General features: G+C 44.9%; 1 protein-coding gene across 6 annotated transcripts in view; it reads left to right on the forward strand.

Annotated features, from left to right (window-relative positions):
* FGD4 (FYVE, RhoGEF and PH domain containing 4) overlaps nucleotides 1-17,098 on the forward strand; it is a 749,528-nt gene that overhangs the window by 548,747 nt on the left and 183,683 nt on the right. For all 6 annotated transcript variants that reach the window (XM_078673796.1, XM_078673797.1, XM_078673800.1 and 3 more), the window contains exon 3: nucleotides 11,769-11,955. In XM_078673796.1, coding sequence (XP_078529922.1) covers nucleotides 11,769-11,955 — 187 coding nt within the window. The remainder of the gene's footprint in view (nucleotides 1-11,768; nucleotides 11,956-17,098) is intronic.

Genomic DNA, 17,098 nt, shown 5'->3' on the forward strand with positions numbered 1-17,098 from the left:
CTGACAGTCTTGCATGGTGATGAGGTGGTCTCTGTCCCACCAATGCCTGTCCCACCTCCTACAGAAAATCCTCCCTACTCTCCCTTTGAAGTTCAAATGACCTAGCAAGACCTGTACCTCCTTGACTGTCACTTTCTCGCGAGCCAGCATAGCATCAAGCAGTTCCAGCATTTTGTGTTTTTTGTCCTCCGGTAAGCATGCCTGCATTACACCTGAATCGATCTCTATTCCTAGAAAAGGCAGTGCCATGCTAGGGCCCATAGTCTTTTCAGTTGCCCGAATGAGGTCGCACACTGCTCGTCCCATCAGCGTGTGACCCCGGAGCATGATGGTCGATGTAGTCGGTATCAGCGGGTGCGCTTCTACCCGAGTGTTGAATCTTGAGGGTGTTCACTGGTGTGCTTGCCATCCCTGGACACGTGTTTCGCGTTCATTAACGCTCACCAGCAGGGATTAAGCGTGTGCACGGGGTTGCTGCGTGGGCTGCCGAAAATATTCGTAGGTCCAGATACCCATCAGTCCGACAAGTACCTACTTGCACCCACCTGGGTGAACCACTCAAGAACTCCATGTACCAGATTCCCGAGGGGCGATCCGGAGGAGGGGCTAGTGGTGTGCGGTCCATTGCGATTGTTCTACAAATTGGCTCCCTTGAGCTTTGAGCCGACTGGCTCCTGGACGACGCACCTGCGTGCCGGTTCGGGCATCGAGGCCTTTGACGGTTGTTTGGCGGCCTTCTCTTCCACCCCTAACTATTTTCTCTACTGATGAGGGAAGTTATCCCGAAACCCGAGCCATGTCTCGGGTGATATCCAAAAACCCGGGACATGTATCGGGTCTAGAGATCATCAGTCCAACAAGTACCTACTTGCACCCACCTGGGTGAACCACTCAGGAACTCCATGTACCAGATTCCCGAGGGGCGGTCCGGAGGAGGGGCTAGTGGTGTGCGGTCCATTGCGATTGTCTTTTCAGTTGCCAACAGCGCACACAATTCCTCCATGAGCTCTTTGAATTTTTCCAGGGCATCCCGGCACTCCATGGAGCCTGCAGAGCCCGCAAAGAAAAATTTCTCCAGATATGTGCAACCTGCTTGTGGTTTGTGCACTTTGTAAACAACCACTGTAGAAAGGTGCTAAAACACACCAATAATGCGCATGACATCAAACAGCCCATTGGTAATGCTTTATCCACGTACCATTTCCCAGTGAAATGTATGCCCAGAAGATCTCAGTCATCTGGATGGACTGGAAGCAAACGGAAATCTGATTTTTTGTTGCATTTTGCCATTTGTGCTATTGCACCCGCGGTCACTACAAGTGACATGGCCACGTAAACCACTGTAGAAAGGTGCGAAGCACTCAAATATTGTGCATGACCTATGACAGCCCATTGGTAATGCTTTCTCTACGTGCCATTTCCCCTTGAAATGGATGTCCAGAAAATACTGATCATCTGGATGGACTGGAAGCAAACAGAAAGCTGATTTTATGTCGCATTTTGCCATTGCGCCCGCCGTCACCACAAGTGACATGGCCACGTCAACCACTGATAGAAAGGTGCTAAAACACTCAAATAATGCGCATGACATAGAACAGCCCATCTGTAATGCTTATCCATGTACCATTTCCCATTGAAATGGATGTCTAGAAGATCCCATTCATCTGGATGGACTGGAAGCAAATGGAAAGCTTATTGTGTGTCGCATTTTGCCATTTGTGCCGTTGCGCCCGCCGTCACCGCAAGTGACATGGCCATGTCAGCTAATGAGTATGAAACATTAGCCTCCTTTTTGTCAATAAAATCCTTTACCGAATTCCCTTCTGGCCATGATAAATGTTGGATGAGACTGAATTTACCTGGCTCCTTCTTCGACACTACCCCAATGGGTAACACCATCACGTTCTCAATATGACCAGTGTTGAAAGGCCCAGCCATTCTCCCTTCCCACACGTCTTTGTCTACCTTTTTCTTGCACTACTTCTCTATGTTATTTAGCTGACTGTAAATTCCCTGCCCACCTTTTGTGCCTTGGTTCCTCATACCCCAAACGGCACCCCATCTGAAACCTTGCCTCAAAATCTCTGCAGCCTTCTGGTCATCCTACTCCTGAAAGTCTTCGTTCAACTTCTTCGGCCTAACCGGAGTATGAGCCCTTTGGCCCAGAACCCTGACCCCCCTAGCTCCCCGCGCCCCTGCACAATGCTGTTGTTGTTGACCCCCTAGCTGGCCCCTTCGTGTTGCCACTGTTGGCCCTCTTGCTGGTGCCATGCAGCGCTCGGGATATTTTTGCAGTCCACACTTACGTAGATCAAAAACACTGTCATCCAATTTTCTATAGTCCAGGGCACTCTCAGCCGCTTGGCCAATTCATACTCTTCCTCTTTAAACCTTCTTTAAAGAGGAAGAGTCAGTATTTCAACATATTCACCCTTCCATTAGCATTCTCTGTTTGTCAGCAGTAAATGCGCCCCCAACGTCTTGGTCACCCCCATGTACGGGAGTTTCTTAATCTTCAACTGTGTACTCTCGAGCTTATCTCTTTTTTTCTTTTTTACAGTCACCCCCTCTTCTTTATGTAAATTCTCTATGCTTTTATTCACTTCCACTTTAATTTTGCTTGTCTTACCTTTCTCTTTGGTGCCCATTCCTATGTCTAGAACGTACCTACCCTTGCTTGACCTACCCTCATTCCCCCCTATTTTGCCCCCCCCCCCCATTTGAATCAACCTCATCACCAGGTTCCCCAGCCCCCCTTTTCCTTTACCTGGCTCTAAGGAGGGTGCCGGTGTTGCTGAAGTCCACCTCGCCAGTGCTGTGGATAATTCAGATTTGTCTGTCCTCTCCAAAGGCCCCAACGCCCTTCTCACCACCTGCAAAGCACTATGAGACACATTACTCTGTCCCCCCATCCCTATTTCTTCATATCTCAATTCACCTTCTCATGGTTCTCCTCATCAAAGACAAGATCCTCGCACCATTCGGCCTGCGAAGCACTCGATGGCCGCAATCGAGCCACCTTTCTCGTGCCCTAGGGGGTAATGATTGCACCCGCCAGTGTTCCCTGAAATCCCTTGAACGTTTAATCCTGTTTTACTTGACCGCTCAGGGCCTATTTATGCCAGCCGCGACGGGGTCCCCCGATGGTAATGGGCACACTGCTCAAGGCTCCGCCCTCCCTTCTCCTCTGCACCAACAAGCCACTTCCAGCTCTGCCAAGTCCAGTCTTCTGTGGTGCTCCTCTGCCTAACAATCAAATGACTGGTCTGGTGTGCTGGGCCTCCGAAACCCTTCTCCCCGTTCCCGTCTTCTTTTCCTGCCTACCTAAAGTACTCTCAGCCCACCTACGCCCGACCTTAAACAGGTCCCCCACCACCTTGTCACTGACACCCCCCATCCGCCACTTCACTCCAGTCCAACTCCTGCAGGTTACTGGTCCTGCCCTGCACCTGGCCCTAAGTCCCCACCACCCTGCTTGACTCCGTCCTCTTGTTGGTCCCTATTACCCTTTCTATCAAGGCTCCTGCCCCTTTCCCCCATACCCTTGGACCCCCCCACCACCGGGCTAAGTGTCCCTTCACCTGCCCTACACTATCCAGGCCTTTCACCTCCTCGTTCCAGGAGGTAAAAATATCAAACCCTTCCCCATACCTGGCTACCCCTGCAGGTTCCTGCTCCCCGGGGACCTTTTCCTCATCCCCCTCTGAAAAGGACCCCTCGCATATCCCCACATCCGGGGCTTACACCAAATTGCTGTCCCAAGGATACCCACCCTCCCCTATTACTACCCTCCCCCCCCCTTTTCAGGGTGAGCCGACCCTGTCCCTGCCTCCAAAAATTGTTCTTGGGCGTGCCCCCCCCCCCAGGAAGAACCCTCCCTCCTACCCTGTATATTTTATATCTGCTTGCGGGCCCCCATTTCCTCCCCCCACTTGGGTTCATTGTTACTTTCAGCCCCCCGCGCTGGGCCTTTGTATCTTCCTTTACCCCCGCGGGCTATTTTGGCCCTTAAGTCATCCTCCGCCGCTCCCGGGGCCTCAGTCTCACTCGCTGCAGGCCCCGCGACAGAAAGGGCCTACCATCACGGTCTGCCAGCCGACACGCTACGGGCTTGCTCGCGACATGCCCTGGCTCCGCCCCCACGCATAATAGCCAGAGCCTCAGACCAGCTATGAGGCTAAGGATTGGCGGACAACGCAGGGGCCGCTCTTCTGGTATACGAGCGGCCCCTGAAACTTACCGCCCCCGTCTTGGCCCTCCTGGTGGATGGGCAGGCCACAACGATTGCCGCCACCCCCGCGGACCCACGTTAAGGAAGCCTGGACAAACTCGCCGGGTCTGGGATAGCAGGTCCAAACGCCTGGCCTTGAATAGAAGGCACACTGCTTCAAGCACGCAGTAATCCCTCCTTGTTTTTGACTGCTGCCTAACTGACAAAAATGTTTGCTACATTGCCTTGCTCCCAGCCACCAGGTCACCAGAAACTAAAATGGTGGCAGGAGGAGCGCAAAGCAGACCCTTATAATATTGGTCTATACACAAAGCAGCCCAAAATCAACAAGATGGCCGGTGCCTGGCCAGCCCAGCCCCTCCCAATTTGCCCGGGGGCAGAACTCCCTGCGCTCGGTTGCCCCACAAACCTCCCTTTTTCCTTCATGATCAGGCTGCAGATGTGTTCCATTAGAAACTCGAGAATGCGTTAACACTCAGGATTATGGGCCTGATTCACAAAGGGCCTACGCATTCGTGGCGGATGCCCCGCAGTCATGGGGGAGTTGCCGCACTTGGGTCGGAATCTATTGCACCCCAAGTGTGGAGACTCCCTACACAACTGCGTGTCCTCCGCCACGAGTACGGAGCCCCTTTGTGAATCCGGCCCTAAATCTCCACCTCGGGTGGGCTCTGTAGTAGGAGGTACCTGCTTCTCCAGTCGTCGTTTGTCTTTGTATTGGCTTTCTGCTCGGTACGTGCTGTGTCTAGATCCCCCTATCCCACCATCCCACCCAGGCTTTGTGTCTTAATGAGCTACACCATTTGATTTCTGAATGTGCTGGGAGTATGGTGAAATGCAGAGCCATGTATGTGCTTCCATACTGGCACAATATCCTTTGATTTAACCCTTTCGATGCTGATGACGGAACCGCTCCGTCATCAGCTGCGGTGGCGCTGTGCTGATGACGGAGCGGTTCCGTCATGGCCCGGCCGCCGCGCCTGCGCGGCGCGGATTCCGCGCCTGCGCTGGGCATTCTATTGAGCCGGCGGGGCCATGACGGAACCGCTCCGTCGTGAGCACAGCCCAACCGCAGCTGATGACGGAGCGGTACCAGCATGCGCCCGCCCCACCCTCTTAGCGCTGCAGCGGAATAGCCGCCGCAGCGATGCGGTTCATTATGAAAAACTTATTTTCTACAGTGTCAGTTAGTTTTAGCTTAAATTTTGATTGTTTCACCCCAGCGTTGAGCAGGCAGGCGGTGCCCAAACCACTCCATCTTAGCTCTGCCAAACACGGGTCAACCTTGACCTGCTGCATCGCTTCCCTCCTTGGTGTATCCCTTACCTCCTTGGTGTATCCCTTCCCTCCCAGCTGTATCCCTTCCCTTCCCTCCTTGGTGTATCCCTTCCCTCCCAGCTGTATCCCTTCCCTTCCCTCCCTGGTGTATCTCTTCCCTTCCCTCCCTGGTGTATCTCTTCCCTCCCAACTGTTTCTGCACGACGCCTTTCCGGAGCAAAATTCTGTGTCACTGTATGTCCCAGCAGTATGTAGTGGGTTCTAAAATGATGTCTCAGTTCGAAATCAAAGCACAAAACGTACCTAAAGCACAAAAACATTCGTACGCGATGATGTCACTTTAATAAGAGGCACAGATTCTGGCGTCGAGAGTCCATGACCACCAGGGCCCCTTTCTCGGGTGGTCAGTGCCCTGCCCTGGCCGGGGCCCCTTTCTATGGGTGAGACGTTTGACGTCAGCGCACTGGTAACATGAATTATATTTTACAGTTTGTACAGAGAAAGGACAAGAGAACACGGAAAGATGCAGTGGCCTTCGTTTGTTTCCAAGAGCTGACATCAGCACTGCTTCAGTGTGATTTCCTGGTAGAAACCATTAGGGAAGTGCAGATTGTCGCATGTGTGCACAGTGGACTGTAGCACAGAACGTGAACGTGCGCGTTGTAATTTCAGGCACGGTCGCCGCCACAGATTTGGGCTTTTAAATATTTGTAGAACTGAAGCAGCGCCGTTTTGCCATCTGAAACCATGGTAAACAGTAGCACTACCCCGGAACCTCAAAGCTGTGTGCGGCTTTGGGTTGGAAAATGGCAGCTTTTGTTCACACATTTGAAGTAAATCACAAAACATGCATACAGTATATTTAAAGCATTCTAACGTATAGCAATGCATGCTAGGACCAGAAATCAATCTAATGTTACATTATGTTAGGAGCATGTGTGCACCTCTTGTTATCATGGAACAAATACACATTCTCATCGTGGGCGCCCTTTTCTTAGGACTGTGAGTGGGTTGGAGTCATGTGTTCAGTGTCTCCTTTCGTAATGGTTCATGCTAGTTAATGTGAAATGAAAGGTGGTCTGATCGTGCTAAGGATCTTTGTAGTTCTCTGTGTGTTTGGGCTAGTGTGCCGAAGCACCTTGGCTGTTTCCAATCAGCTGGGTCATCACTGATCCATCGATAGCTCTGCGGATGCAGGTAGTTTTGAAAACTTCATCACCATCTCGATCGTATGCTATTTTGAAGCTATTTTTATCTGAATGGTACTAAAGTCTGTGCTGATGTAGTGCGGGTGTTTAGCTGGGTGAGCAGTGTGACTTGGATGATGTTGGTACCATAGCGACAGCCACCTGTACGGCATCCTTGGGCATCTGGCTGGCTGAGTAGGGTGGCGGGAGCTGCAGAGGCGAGGAGGCTAGTGGGGAAACAGGACTTTCTAGCACTGGCTTCATTATGGACTAGGCATTGTGTCCAGTGGGCAGGTATCGAGGGGTGGGCGCCCTTCTTTAAGCAGGGTTGCAGTACTGACAATAGCAGAGTACCAGCATTTGCCAGGAGCAGACGGGGCCTCTGGCATAGTGGGTACCTGCACTTTCTCATTTCCATTTCAAGCATGGGGCTATTGTTTCCTTATGAGTAATGGGGTAAAGTGCTGGTAGAAGGCTGAGTGTCACATCGGGTCGGGATATGTTTTACGGCAGTTTGACAAAATTCCTTCTAAAATATGTTTTTAACCTGCAAACTATTCCTTTTCCTTTTCTACCCGACCTACTTGGATGAACTATTTGCATTAGTAACTTATCACATTATCAGCGAGTTCCTACTTTAACTGAACAGAAAATGCCTACTACTTGTCAACTAGATCCTTACTCAGCATTACAAAAAGTATATTTATTATGTTTTGATGTAAATAACAATTCCGAACAAAAGAGAAGGGGCGTGGCAAACAAAACGCAAACGGGAAATCACGTGCCGGGAAAGAAAGTCTGTCATGAGTCATAACAGCATTTAATTTAAAAAGAGCAAAACCTAATAAAAAGTTGACCAAACAGTCTCAAATGTCTCTGACTATTGCCCCCACGTACAGGTCGAGCTTTTACACTGTTTTTTGTTGTTGTTTTTTTCCAAAGTCTCAGAATAATTCTCTTAGCCTCCAACAATGGAGTTCTGTTAAAATATGTGTTGTTACCATTTGAAATTCACTCCCTCTTGTAACAGCAAGTACAATATCCGAGGCCTCTCGCTGCACGTTTCTTTTGCCATGACATGGAATCTTCCATGTATAATTGCACAAAACAACGTAAAGATTCGGATTGCATTGCCCCTCCCCCCTGTTGTATTTCCCCTGCTGGCTCATTGGTGGGTAGTCCTTTATGAGAGCAGGTTCTACATGTAGGTTATCTGTTCTGGCCGTAGAACTGCAAGTGTTGAAAGATAAGTAGCCTCTCTGCAATCTTTCCCCATAGTCATCAACCGGTTGCTAGGAAGTTGCCTGTCTCTGATCAGATGGTTTGAAAGTGTCTCCGTTGCCACTGCTTTTCTCACACCTTTGTGTACAAGATATGTACCGTCAATCTTATTGTTTGCTTCCAATCATATACTGGTACCATTTCACGCACACTAATGGAATATCAATTTCCATCCCTTTCCAGACGCTTATGAACTCTCATTGCCGTAGCATTATAGCTGTATCGTAAGGGGTCATACCTCCCTTATTAGCTACCAATACTTCCATCCGAAATATCATTAATTCCATGAAAGCTCGCCATACAGGTATTGGAACACCTTTTCCTGCGGATGTACGTTGTTACAACGCATGCTTTTACCACGCATGCTGTTACAACGCAGGTTTTTCAACGCAAGTCGTTACAACGACTTGCGTTGGGGGGTGCTGGATAGTGAATAGTTTAATTTACTATTCCAACTCCAGTCCCCGTGAATAGTAGGGAAGGTGTTGGTTACTAAATTAAACTATTACCTATCCTAGAGCGCCCCCCAGCGCAATTCGTTGTAATGACTTGCGTTGAAAAACCTGCGTTGTAAAGGCACTGCGTGGTAAAAGTTGCGTCGTAAAGAATGTTTCCCCTTTCCTGCACATTTCGTTCAGCACCTACCTTATCCATCTGGCAACATCTTACATCTTTTGTCTGGGGTCATGTACTATCCTCATCACTTTCAGTGAAGAGTTTCTATGCAGTACAGATTTGTAATTTGATACTGCATCTCTCCAAAGCTTAACTCTTGCTTCATATTGTATCAAGCATGGTTTCCCATCTCTCATAGTCTGCTGATCTCAGCCGTCTGGTCCCCTCATATGTAGTGATGAAGTTCTCAAGGTCTGTTTTGCCTCTTGTGGTTGGCCCTTTTTTGGACGCATTGCCCAGTGCCTCAGTTGAAAGTATTAGAAATGTTCTTGTGGCGCTATCCAGAAGGCTCGGTACCAGTCTATAAAATACCTTACTATACCTCCCTCTAATATGTCTAGTATGATTTTGCATTCCCCCATTCTGGAGGCCTTGGGCTTCTCAACTGTGTATGCTGGTGTAACATGTGGATTGTTGTGTGTTAGACCTGGCACCTCTAGGCGTGGTTTCCATTGACTTTATGCCTTCTGACCTCCTGCTTTTGACTATGTGCTGAGCTTTTTTTGCTGGCTTTACAGCTCTGTGCACTCTTTCACTGTTGACCAGCGTGGACGGGCGTGCACTCCTTGTCTAAAATGCAGTGAAATTTGGTTTCTCCATGATTGGCATATTTGATTTACTTATAAGTCCCTAGAACAGTGCACCACATAATGTTTCCTGCTATTGACAGGGGTTCCCATAGCCCATCAGTTCGGTATAGTGATGGGAGCTCGGTTGCATTCCATGTTGGTTGATCTGTTTTGGCTAGAAACATTTTTTTTAATGTTCAACTTTGCAAATGATGCCGCAATTGATGCATTATGCAAGTGCACAATGGCAGTGAAAACGCAGCCATTGCTGAATAGTAAAATTCCAATATCCCTTTTCTAGGTCATTTCCCAAAATCTTCATTTTGAGAATAAAGATAAAGGGTTACACCACTGTCAAACTTAATCATGTTAGAGGAAAATTGTTTTCACTAAAGAACTAATGTGAACCCCAATCTTAGAGCTTCATTTCTGCTGGGAAATAGTTGCATTGTGAACATTACGTGCAGTATTTGATTGTTCTTTCTCTTTATCCCATTTGCAGTGCCACCTGCAAAGGGATCATATTACACTTTTTATTTGCTGCATGATTAAAGTCTTTTTTTTTTTTGCAAGACTAAACTCCATCACTTTCTTTTTCTGAGTTTGTACCCAAAGTGTACACTTGCCTTTGGAGGATAAGTTGCCTACCTGCCTTTTTCCATACATTGAGAGATTGAGCACCCTGACCATCTACTGGTCAACCTTTTACCCTTAATGTTATTTGAACATTTAAAATCCGACTAGAAACTCTAAGTTCACTGTTAGCCAAGTCATGAAGGCCCACATCTGCCACCACAGATTCACCAAGAATGTCCCCCCTTTCTTCTACATGAATCATGGAACATCACCTCCAAGGGAGTCTGCATCATGCCCATCCTTGATGTCTTCAATGCCCTGTACTCTGGCCACCCCCAGGCATGATCAGCAAGCTCAGAACTGTTGAAAGTTGTATCAGAAGTTAATCCTTGAACTTGAAATCATGGGACCAAGAAAAGACAGCGCTTGAATGAATAGATTGATTTCATTTGCTGCCGGTAGATAATTTGAGACAATCTTCTATACTTACAAATATAATCTGGATCAATGCTTCCAAAGGTACTACACTGGCTGGGCCTTCAGAACCAGCCAGCCAAAACTCCCCTGTGCACCGCTTCTGCAAATAAATGCAAATTCTGGAAAATGCTAACGATCCTGCTGTTTTAACAATATTTTTACCACCAAGAAATCTAATGATTGCTCCCCATCTCAGATTCTGCCGGTCCTCTCTTCCATCTTGAATTGTGCATGCTCTTAATCAGTTGTCCCCTCTGCATGCATTACTCTTGCATAGACCATTAGATGCATGTGTACATAAATAAGTGTTTGATTTTTTTCCCCATTTTGGATTGATAAAAATGCTGCTTTCTGAAATGTAATGTTCACTCCTCCCTGATCTGCATCGAATATGAATGTTTACGAAAAAGGTGACCTGTGTGTTATCTTAATGGAGAGTGAGTGCTCCAAGAATTAGATGTTTATCTGAGCTGCAATAGGTGTTCATTAATCTTTAAGTTTTCCAAAAGCATATTGATGGCATCACTTTATCTACTCGAATAGCATATGGAAAGCCAACATGGTATACCGTATATGTTTGCATAGAGTGCTCATATAAATGGCCTGGAAATCCTTTAATTAGTGTGCATCCTATTGTGGTGTAACATGAATGTAATGCTTCTTACCCTCATCCCTCTAGTGGGAGTAGGGTTGGACACTACCAAGTTAGTGTGCATGGTTAGAAGAGCATGTGTTTTAGAATGGCTTTATGGTAGCATTTGCTGTTGCGTGTGGCAGCCGGAAGACCTACATGGAAAACATGAAAACTGGAGAGGTGCTTCAACAATGCCTAAGTGAGCTCATCACTGTCCTAGCATGTGTCATTGATGCTGAAGGATGTGAGGTAGGTAGAACCATGCTGTAGTATAACATGCGTACCATAAACAAACATTCTCCATCATTATTGTGTTTCGGCTCAGAGGAGCGAGCCATGCATGAATAGACTTGTTCTGCCTGAATTGGATTTTGTCTGCCTGCGTTGTGAAGGCAGACTCACTGATGGCAAGTCTTATTCAACCTGAGAATGGTCAGAATTGAAGCCATGCTGGAGCTGAATGTCCTTGGTCGGAATTATGGCAGCGCTTCTGGTGTTGGCATATTGGTCCAGCGCAGTGAAGATCTCAGCCAGCATCATAGAGTCCCTTGAAAGAGATGAGTCTTGAAAATGGGAGCCAGTCTTGAAAGAGCACTGGCGTGAGCGCAGTTTCCACCGGGTTGAAGCTGACTGAAGTGGCTTTGCTGCTTGATTTAGTCAGTGCAGATTGTTTGCTGACAGGCAGCAAAGCACTATTTTAAACTGATGCAGAAGTTGTTTTACTGTTTCCTGCTTGGTTAACAGCCACCTCTATGCATCTCCAAAGCGGTTGTACAGATTGGCTGGAGACAGGCTCGCGCAAGCACATAGGTCACTGCTCATCTCCACTCAGTGATGCGTCCTTGTCTTTCTCCTGACAGTGCCTCCAAAGCCTGCAACTCTGCAAAATACCTCTACGCAGACCACCCCTCGAAAACACTGGCAGAAACCTGTCTCCCGAGAGAAATCGACGATGGAGGAAGGGACCAATCCTTTGCCTGTCCCAGGGGCGCACGCCGAGAAATCCAAAAAGATTACAGATCTCATCAGCCGCTTTGAAAGCAGTGGGTAAGTACGTTAATTGTCGGCAAGGATGCAGATAGAATAATTAAATGTTAGAAATTATTGTGCTGCCTGATTTTTTGGATCATCCAAGAAACTTTAGAAGTTCACTGTGTAGAAATTAGATGAGAATGTACCATCACCTGCCTGTGAGCCTTGCTCCACCACGAAAATAAAATTGTCTAAGTTAGTAAATGTTTTAATTCATTTAATAAAAAATAAATTCTACATGACAATAAAAGTGCAACATGTTTAAAACGTGTCCTGCTTCGGCAATTTGCAGCTAAAATTGACATGTTTCAGCAAATAGTTAAGAAAAGAAAATTGTTAAAATTGATATGACATTAACATTCATTCTACATATTCTACAAGAACCGAGGCAAGCGGGAAGGAAAGCAGGAAGTTCGTGTGCAGTGCATATGCCAAAATGTAAACTTCCTCCACAAACATCAACGTCTCATATTGCTCGCAGCCTAACCCCGAAGCTTATACGTTTTGCATATTGAATAGACATCTTTCGCTTTTACACATGTTTCTTATTACAACTCTTTTGCTATTAATAACTTGCCTACGTAGTGCATTATTTTTTATAAAAAGTACAGTCACCGGGGCAGATTGCCCATGCATACAAAACATTACATCTTGGGACACGTTCTGAAACCGATTTGTTTAAAAGCATTTCGGAGAGGAAAAGGGACCACACTATAACTGTAATAGACTTTTTAAACTGGTCCTTAAATGCTCGGCAAAATAACTTTGTGGATGGAAGCTTTTATATATATTAATGCTCAGCTCTGAAATAAACACGTTTAAAAGTATTAGGGTGAAAACACTATTTTTCTCAAGCTCTCTCTCTACGTGGGTACTTTGGACAAAAGCACCTGGTTCTCACCTAGCTTGTATAGGGACCCATGTGTTAGTATACAAAAGTTGGGGAGCTCAAAACAAATTGGCGTACAATCCCAAGAGGTCAGTTTCTTCCATAACAAGCTCCTGTTATCATGATCATATGCCTTCGTAAAGTCGATGAAGCGGTGGATAGTAGTTATTTTCTTTAATTGGTTTCTCAATTATCATCGATAACGCTATCAAATTGTTGTTTGTACCTGGCTCATATTTAAACCCCGTTTGGCTAATCAGCATTAGTCTTTTTTTTTTTTTTTAAATCCCACTCTTCCAGGTCTGTCAACCGAAGCACTTCATTTCTGTATCCAATAGAGCTATCAAACTATAGCTATCATGGCTTGAATATGCATCTTTTTGTATAAATTGGGTAAAGCACTGACCCTCGCCACGAATGTTGTGTAGTTTCTGAGGTTAAGCATTCCGACCAGAACTCAGGATCTTGTTTATAAATAGTGGCAGGTAGGACATCTCCATTCCCTTACAGATTTGTTTTTTAAGTTCTTTGTAGTTGAAATCTCGAGGGCAACTGGGTGCAAGATTGTGTTTCTAAATTATTGGGAGCCCATCTCATGGTACAGCATTTTTTTTAGAATGTATCCAGTTTGATTGATCAACATTATTACCCGCTAAACAGCGGGACCTCTCTCCAGGCCATTAATAAGGAGCCAGAAGACCTGGTTCTTACAATTGTGGGGTCTCTTCAGCTCTGGTATTCTTGGGCCCGTCTGGCCTCCCACCGTTTTTTGGAAGCTTTCCTTAACTCATTTGCCTTCTTGGGTTGTTCTACAGGATCCTGAAGCATTTTTAGCCTCTGAGTTTCTTTGTCCAGATTTCTTCGCTGAGCCCTTAGGGCTTTCGAGTACCATTTATTTTGGGGTAGTTGCTCATGATGCTCCAGGGGTTGTTCAGTGAATCTTAAATAAGCCTTTAGCTCTTTTTTTACCGTGACCCAAGCTGAAATTGGATCTATTGTCTTCCAGATTAAGACCTTTGCTGCTTTTCTCCATACATTATGGCTGTTTCATGATATTGCTTTCCAATGGAATTGACTGACTTGTGACCCTATTTGTAAAACCAATAACCCCGGCCTGTTATTATTTCTAATAGTGACCTGCTCAGGATAATGATCGTTCTTGCATCTTGGATTGGATTTTGGTTTCCTCTGAGATAAAATATAGTCTTCAGTCAGCTGCTCTCCACATTAAAATAGAATGTCTAATAACTCGTAAAAACCACTGTCATATGGAATAGCGAAGTGAATTTGTTTGCACCAGTGAGAGCTCTTGACCAAGTGCTATATTCTCACTTCACTTGGTGAAAGGAACTGCTCTTTTCCCCCGCATTTCTTCTGCTTCTAAGACAACCGAGACAGTGTTGAAATGAAGATAACTGATCGAACACCAAGGCATCCATTCTCTTTAGGTATTTTAATTGGGTATGCCTGGATTGGTCTTGCAGCCCCTTGGAATGCTTTTATAGAGAGTAGCCTTGTCATGGTATCTGCGTTTCATTGATGTGGAAACTCATCTTTTACTTAGGTTCCTCACATTTAATGCCTTAATTCTCTAGATGTATTACTCCCTGTCTGCCCTCCCCAACCGTAGTTCATTATTGTTGTCTCTATGTAACCCTGTTGGATCATTATTGCTAAACCTGCATGGTGGTCAGTATTGACAAACCCGTTCCTGGTATCATTGTGGCTAATTCCTGTTTACTGGTCAATATTGCTAGTCCTGCCTGTTCCTGTTAAAGCTTATCTGGACTGTGGCAATTACTGCTCAGCGAATCATATTAATGTGCAATAAAAGAGCAAATCTGTCAGAGAAAAATATGCTTTAAAATGCACAAAGTAACTCCGATGTCATATAGCAGACCTTGTGTTGTGGCAATGTTTTGGTTTTCCAGAAAATTCAGCAAGACTGCTTTTCCTCAGGAATGTATTTTCACTTGTGTTCAAAGAATCCTAAATTCATTTAGTTTCAAGTTTGAATTGTAGCTGTTACTAAGTTTCCAATTCTAAGCGTACTTGTCATGCCCAGAAGCATAGCAAATTAGCCAGCCTGTAATAGTATTTATGATGGGATATCTTTTAAAATTGAGAGAAGTCGTCATACAACATTTGCTGTTCATATACTGTTTTCTTCTTCGAAGTAAATTACTTTTACATTTCTTTGCATATGTCACGTAAATTAAGATTTCATTTATCATGGAGGGTCTTTTGTTTTAACCCAAGATCCATGCCAACACTGAAACTCTAACATGATTATTCATCAATGTACCTTTCAAACACAAAGGAGAGAAAGAGCCCAACTGTTAGTATGAACTAACCGTTCACAAGAATAAAGAAAACACTAGGTTTTCTTCAATAAAGCACACCCACCAGGGTTATGCCTTGGTGGCATACTTCATCGTTGGATCCATTCCAATGCGGAACGGGGTGTGCTGTGACCTACATGTTACGTGGGAGCACTTATTTATGTATATTAAATGATGTAAAAATGATGAAAACAATTTTTAAAATACTTGCCTAATAGGTAAAGCGCTATTTATTCAGGCCTCTAGTCAGTATGGTTGAAAAGGGGGAAGGTAGAAAGTATAGGTAATGATGTGCCTGCCTTTCTAAAAGGTCAATATGTTTCAAACCGTATCCCAAGGCTTTTCTTCAGGACCAAGGATCTAACTCCCTCACTATTTTAGCCACACACACTCTGCTTTATAAGGATATAAAAATATACAGCACCTACTTGGTGCAGAAATATTGCATAAAGGTCCTCCAGTTGAGAGGGAAGCCTGTTGTCACACTTAATCCAAGGGTACTGCTCTGTACAATGACCTAGGATTTCCACCCGGGCCCTTATCTTCGATCTAGACATTACACTATTCATAAACTGTACCCTACTTTGTCTCTGAGCAAAGTTACTCATAGATAATAGAGTGGCATAGAAAATCTAACCGAAATATTCTATGGGTCTAGCAATCTCATGGGCATATTAAATGGCAAAGGAATTCCATTGGCAGTTGTACCTGGGACGGATGAAGTATTGTGGTTAACCTCTCTTTGGGCATGATGAGGTCTGATAAACCCTGTTTGTGCTAATGCCACCTTTAAAAAAAAATCTTTGTATGGTTTCCCATGCAGCACTTCAGTTCAATATTGTATCTGCACAGAACACTTCCAGTTAATAAGTGGTTTATGAAATATATTCAAGCGGCCTCTAATCCTAGGGGTCGACCCTCTGAGCACTCTGATTTTAATCGCTATGAGCGATGTAATCAATCAAACTTGTTGTTTGCTCCAATCTTCGACCAATAAAGTTATTATTGAAACATAAATTTTTTGTTTTCATGAATTCGTTTATTCAATTACAGTTCCATCCAACATTAATTTATATTGCTTCATATATTTTCTCTCCTGATTTAAGATTAAATTCCCAATGCATTTCGTGCACCATTGTGCACTTCTTCAGGGGAAATCTGAACAAATCGTAAAGCTGATTGAGGTTCCACTCCTAATATATACATGATATTCTAGCATATCTATTTTAACATTTCTATTTTAACATTCTAAGCAAATTATATCCACAAATTAATCTACATGCAATTAGTTTGACGTCAAATGAGTTGTCTTTATCATTCAATACTGATGATGTTACTATTAAATGATAAAGACAATTCATTTGACGTCAAACGAATTACATGTAGATTAATTAATTTGTGGATATAATTTGCTTAGAATGTTAAAATAGAGATGTTAATGTTTGATTTGTTCAGATTTCCCCTGAAGAAGTGCACAATGGTGCACGAAATGCATTGGGAATCCATGAAAACAAAAAGTTTGTTTCAACAATAACTTTATTGGTCGGAAATTGGAACAAACAACAAGTTTGATTGATTACATCGCTCACAGCGATTAAAATCGGAGTGCTCAGAGGGTCGACCCCTAGGATTAGAGGCCGCTTGAATATATTTCATAAATAACACTCCATAAGTCAGAGAGTGATACCTCTGAGGCACACGACACACATGTAAATAAGGACAAAATTGGAGAGCTTGTGCGCAGCAAAACTCATATATCTAGTTATTATAATAAGTGGTTTATGCCATTAGTGTAGTGACTCTGGGTACTGAGGCCGATCTTCAGGTTTACATTATTAACATTCTCCCTTTCAAAATTGACTTGCTAGCTTTGTAGTATAATTCCCTAAACTCTAATGCAGCTTTGCTAGAGCATAGATGATTTATT

The sequence above is a fragment of the Lissotriton helveticus genome, chromosome 1_1, assembly GCF_964261635.1.
Source record: "Lissotriton helveticus chromosome 1_1, aLisHel1.1, whole genome shotgun sequence".
Classification (NCBI taxonomy): domain Eukaryota; kingdom Metazoa; phylum Chordata; class Amphibia; order Caudata; family Salamandridae; genus Lissotriton; species Lissotriton helveticus.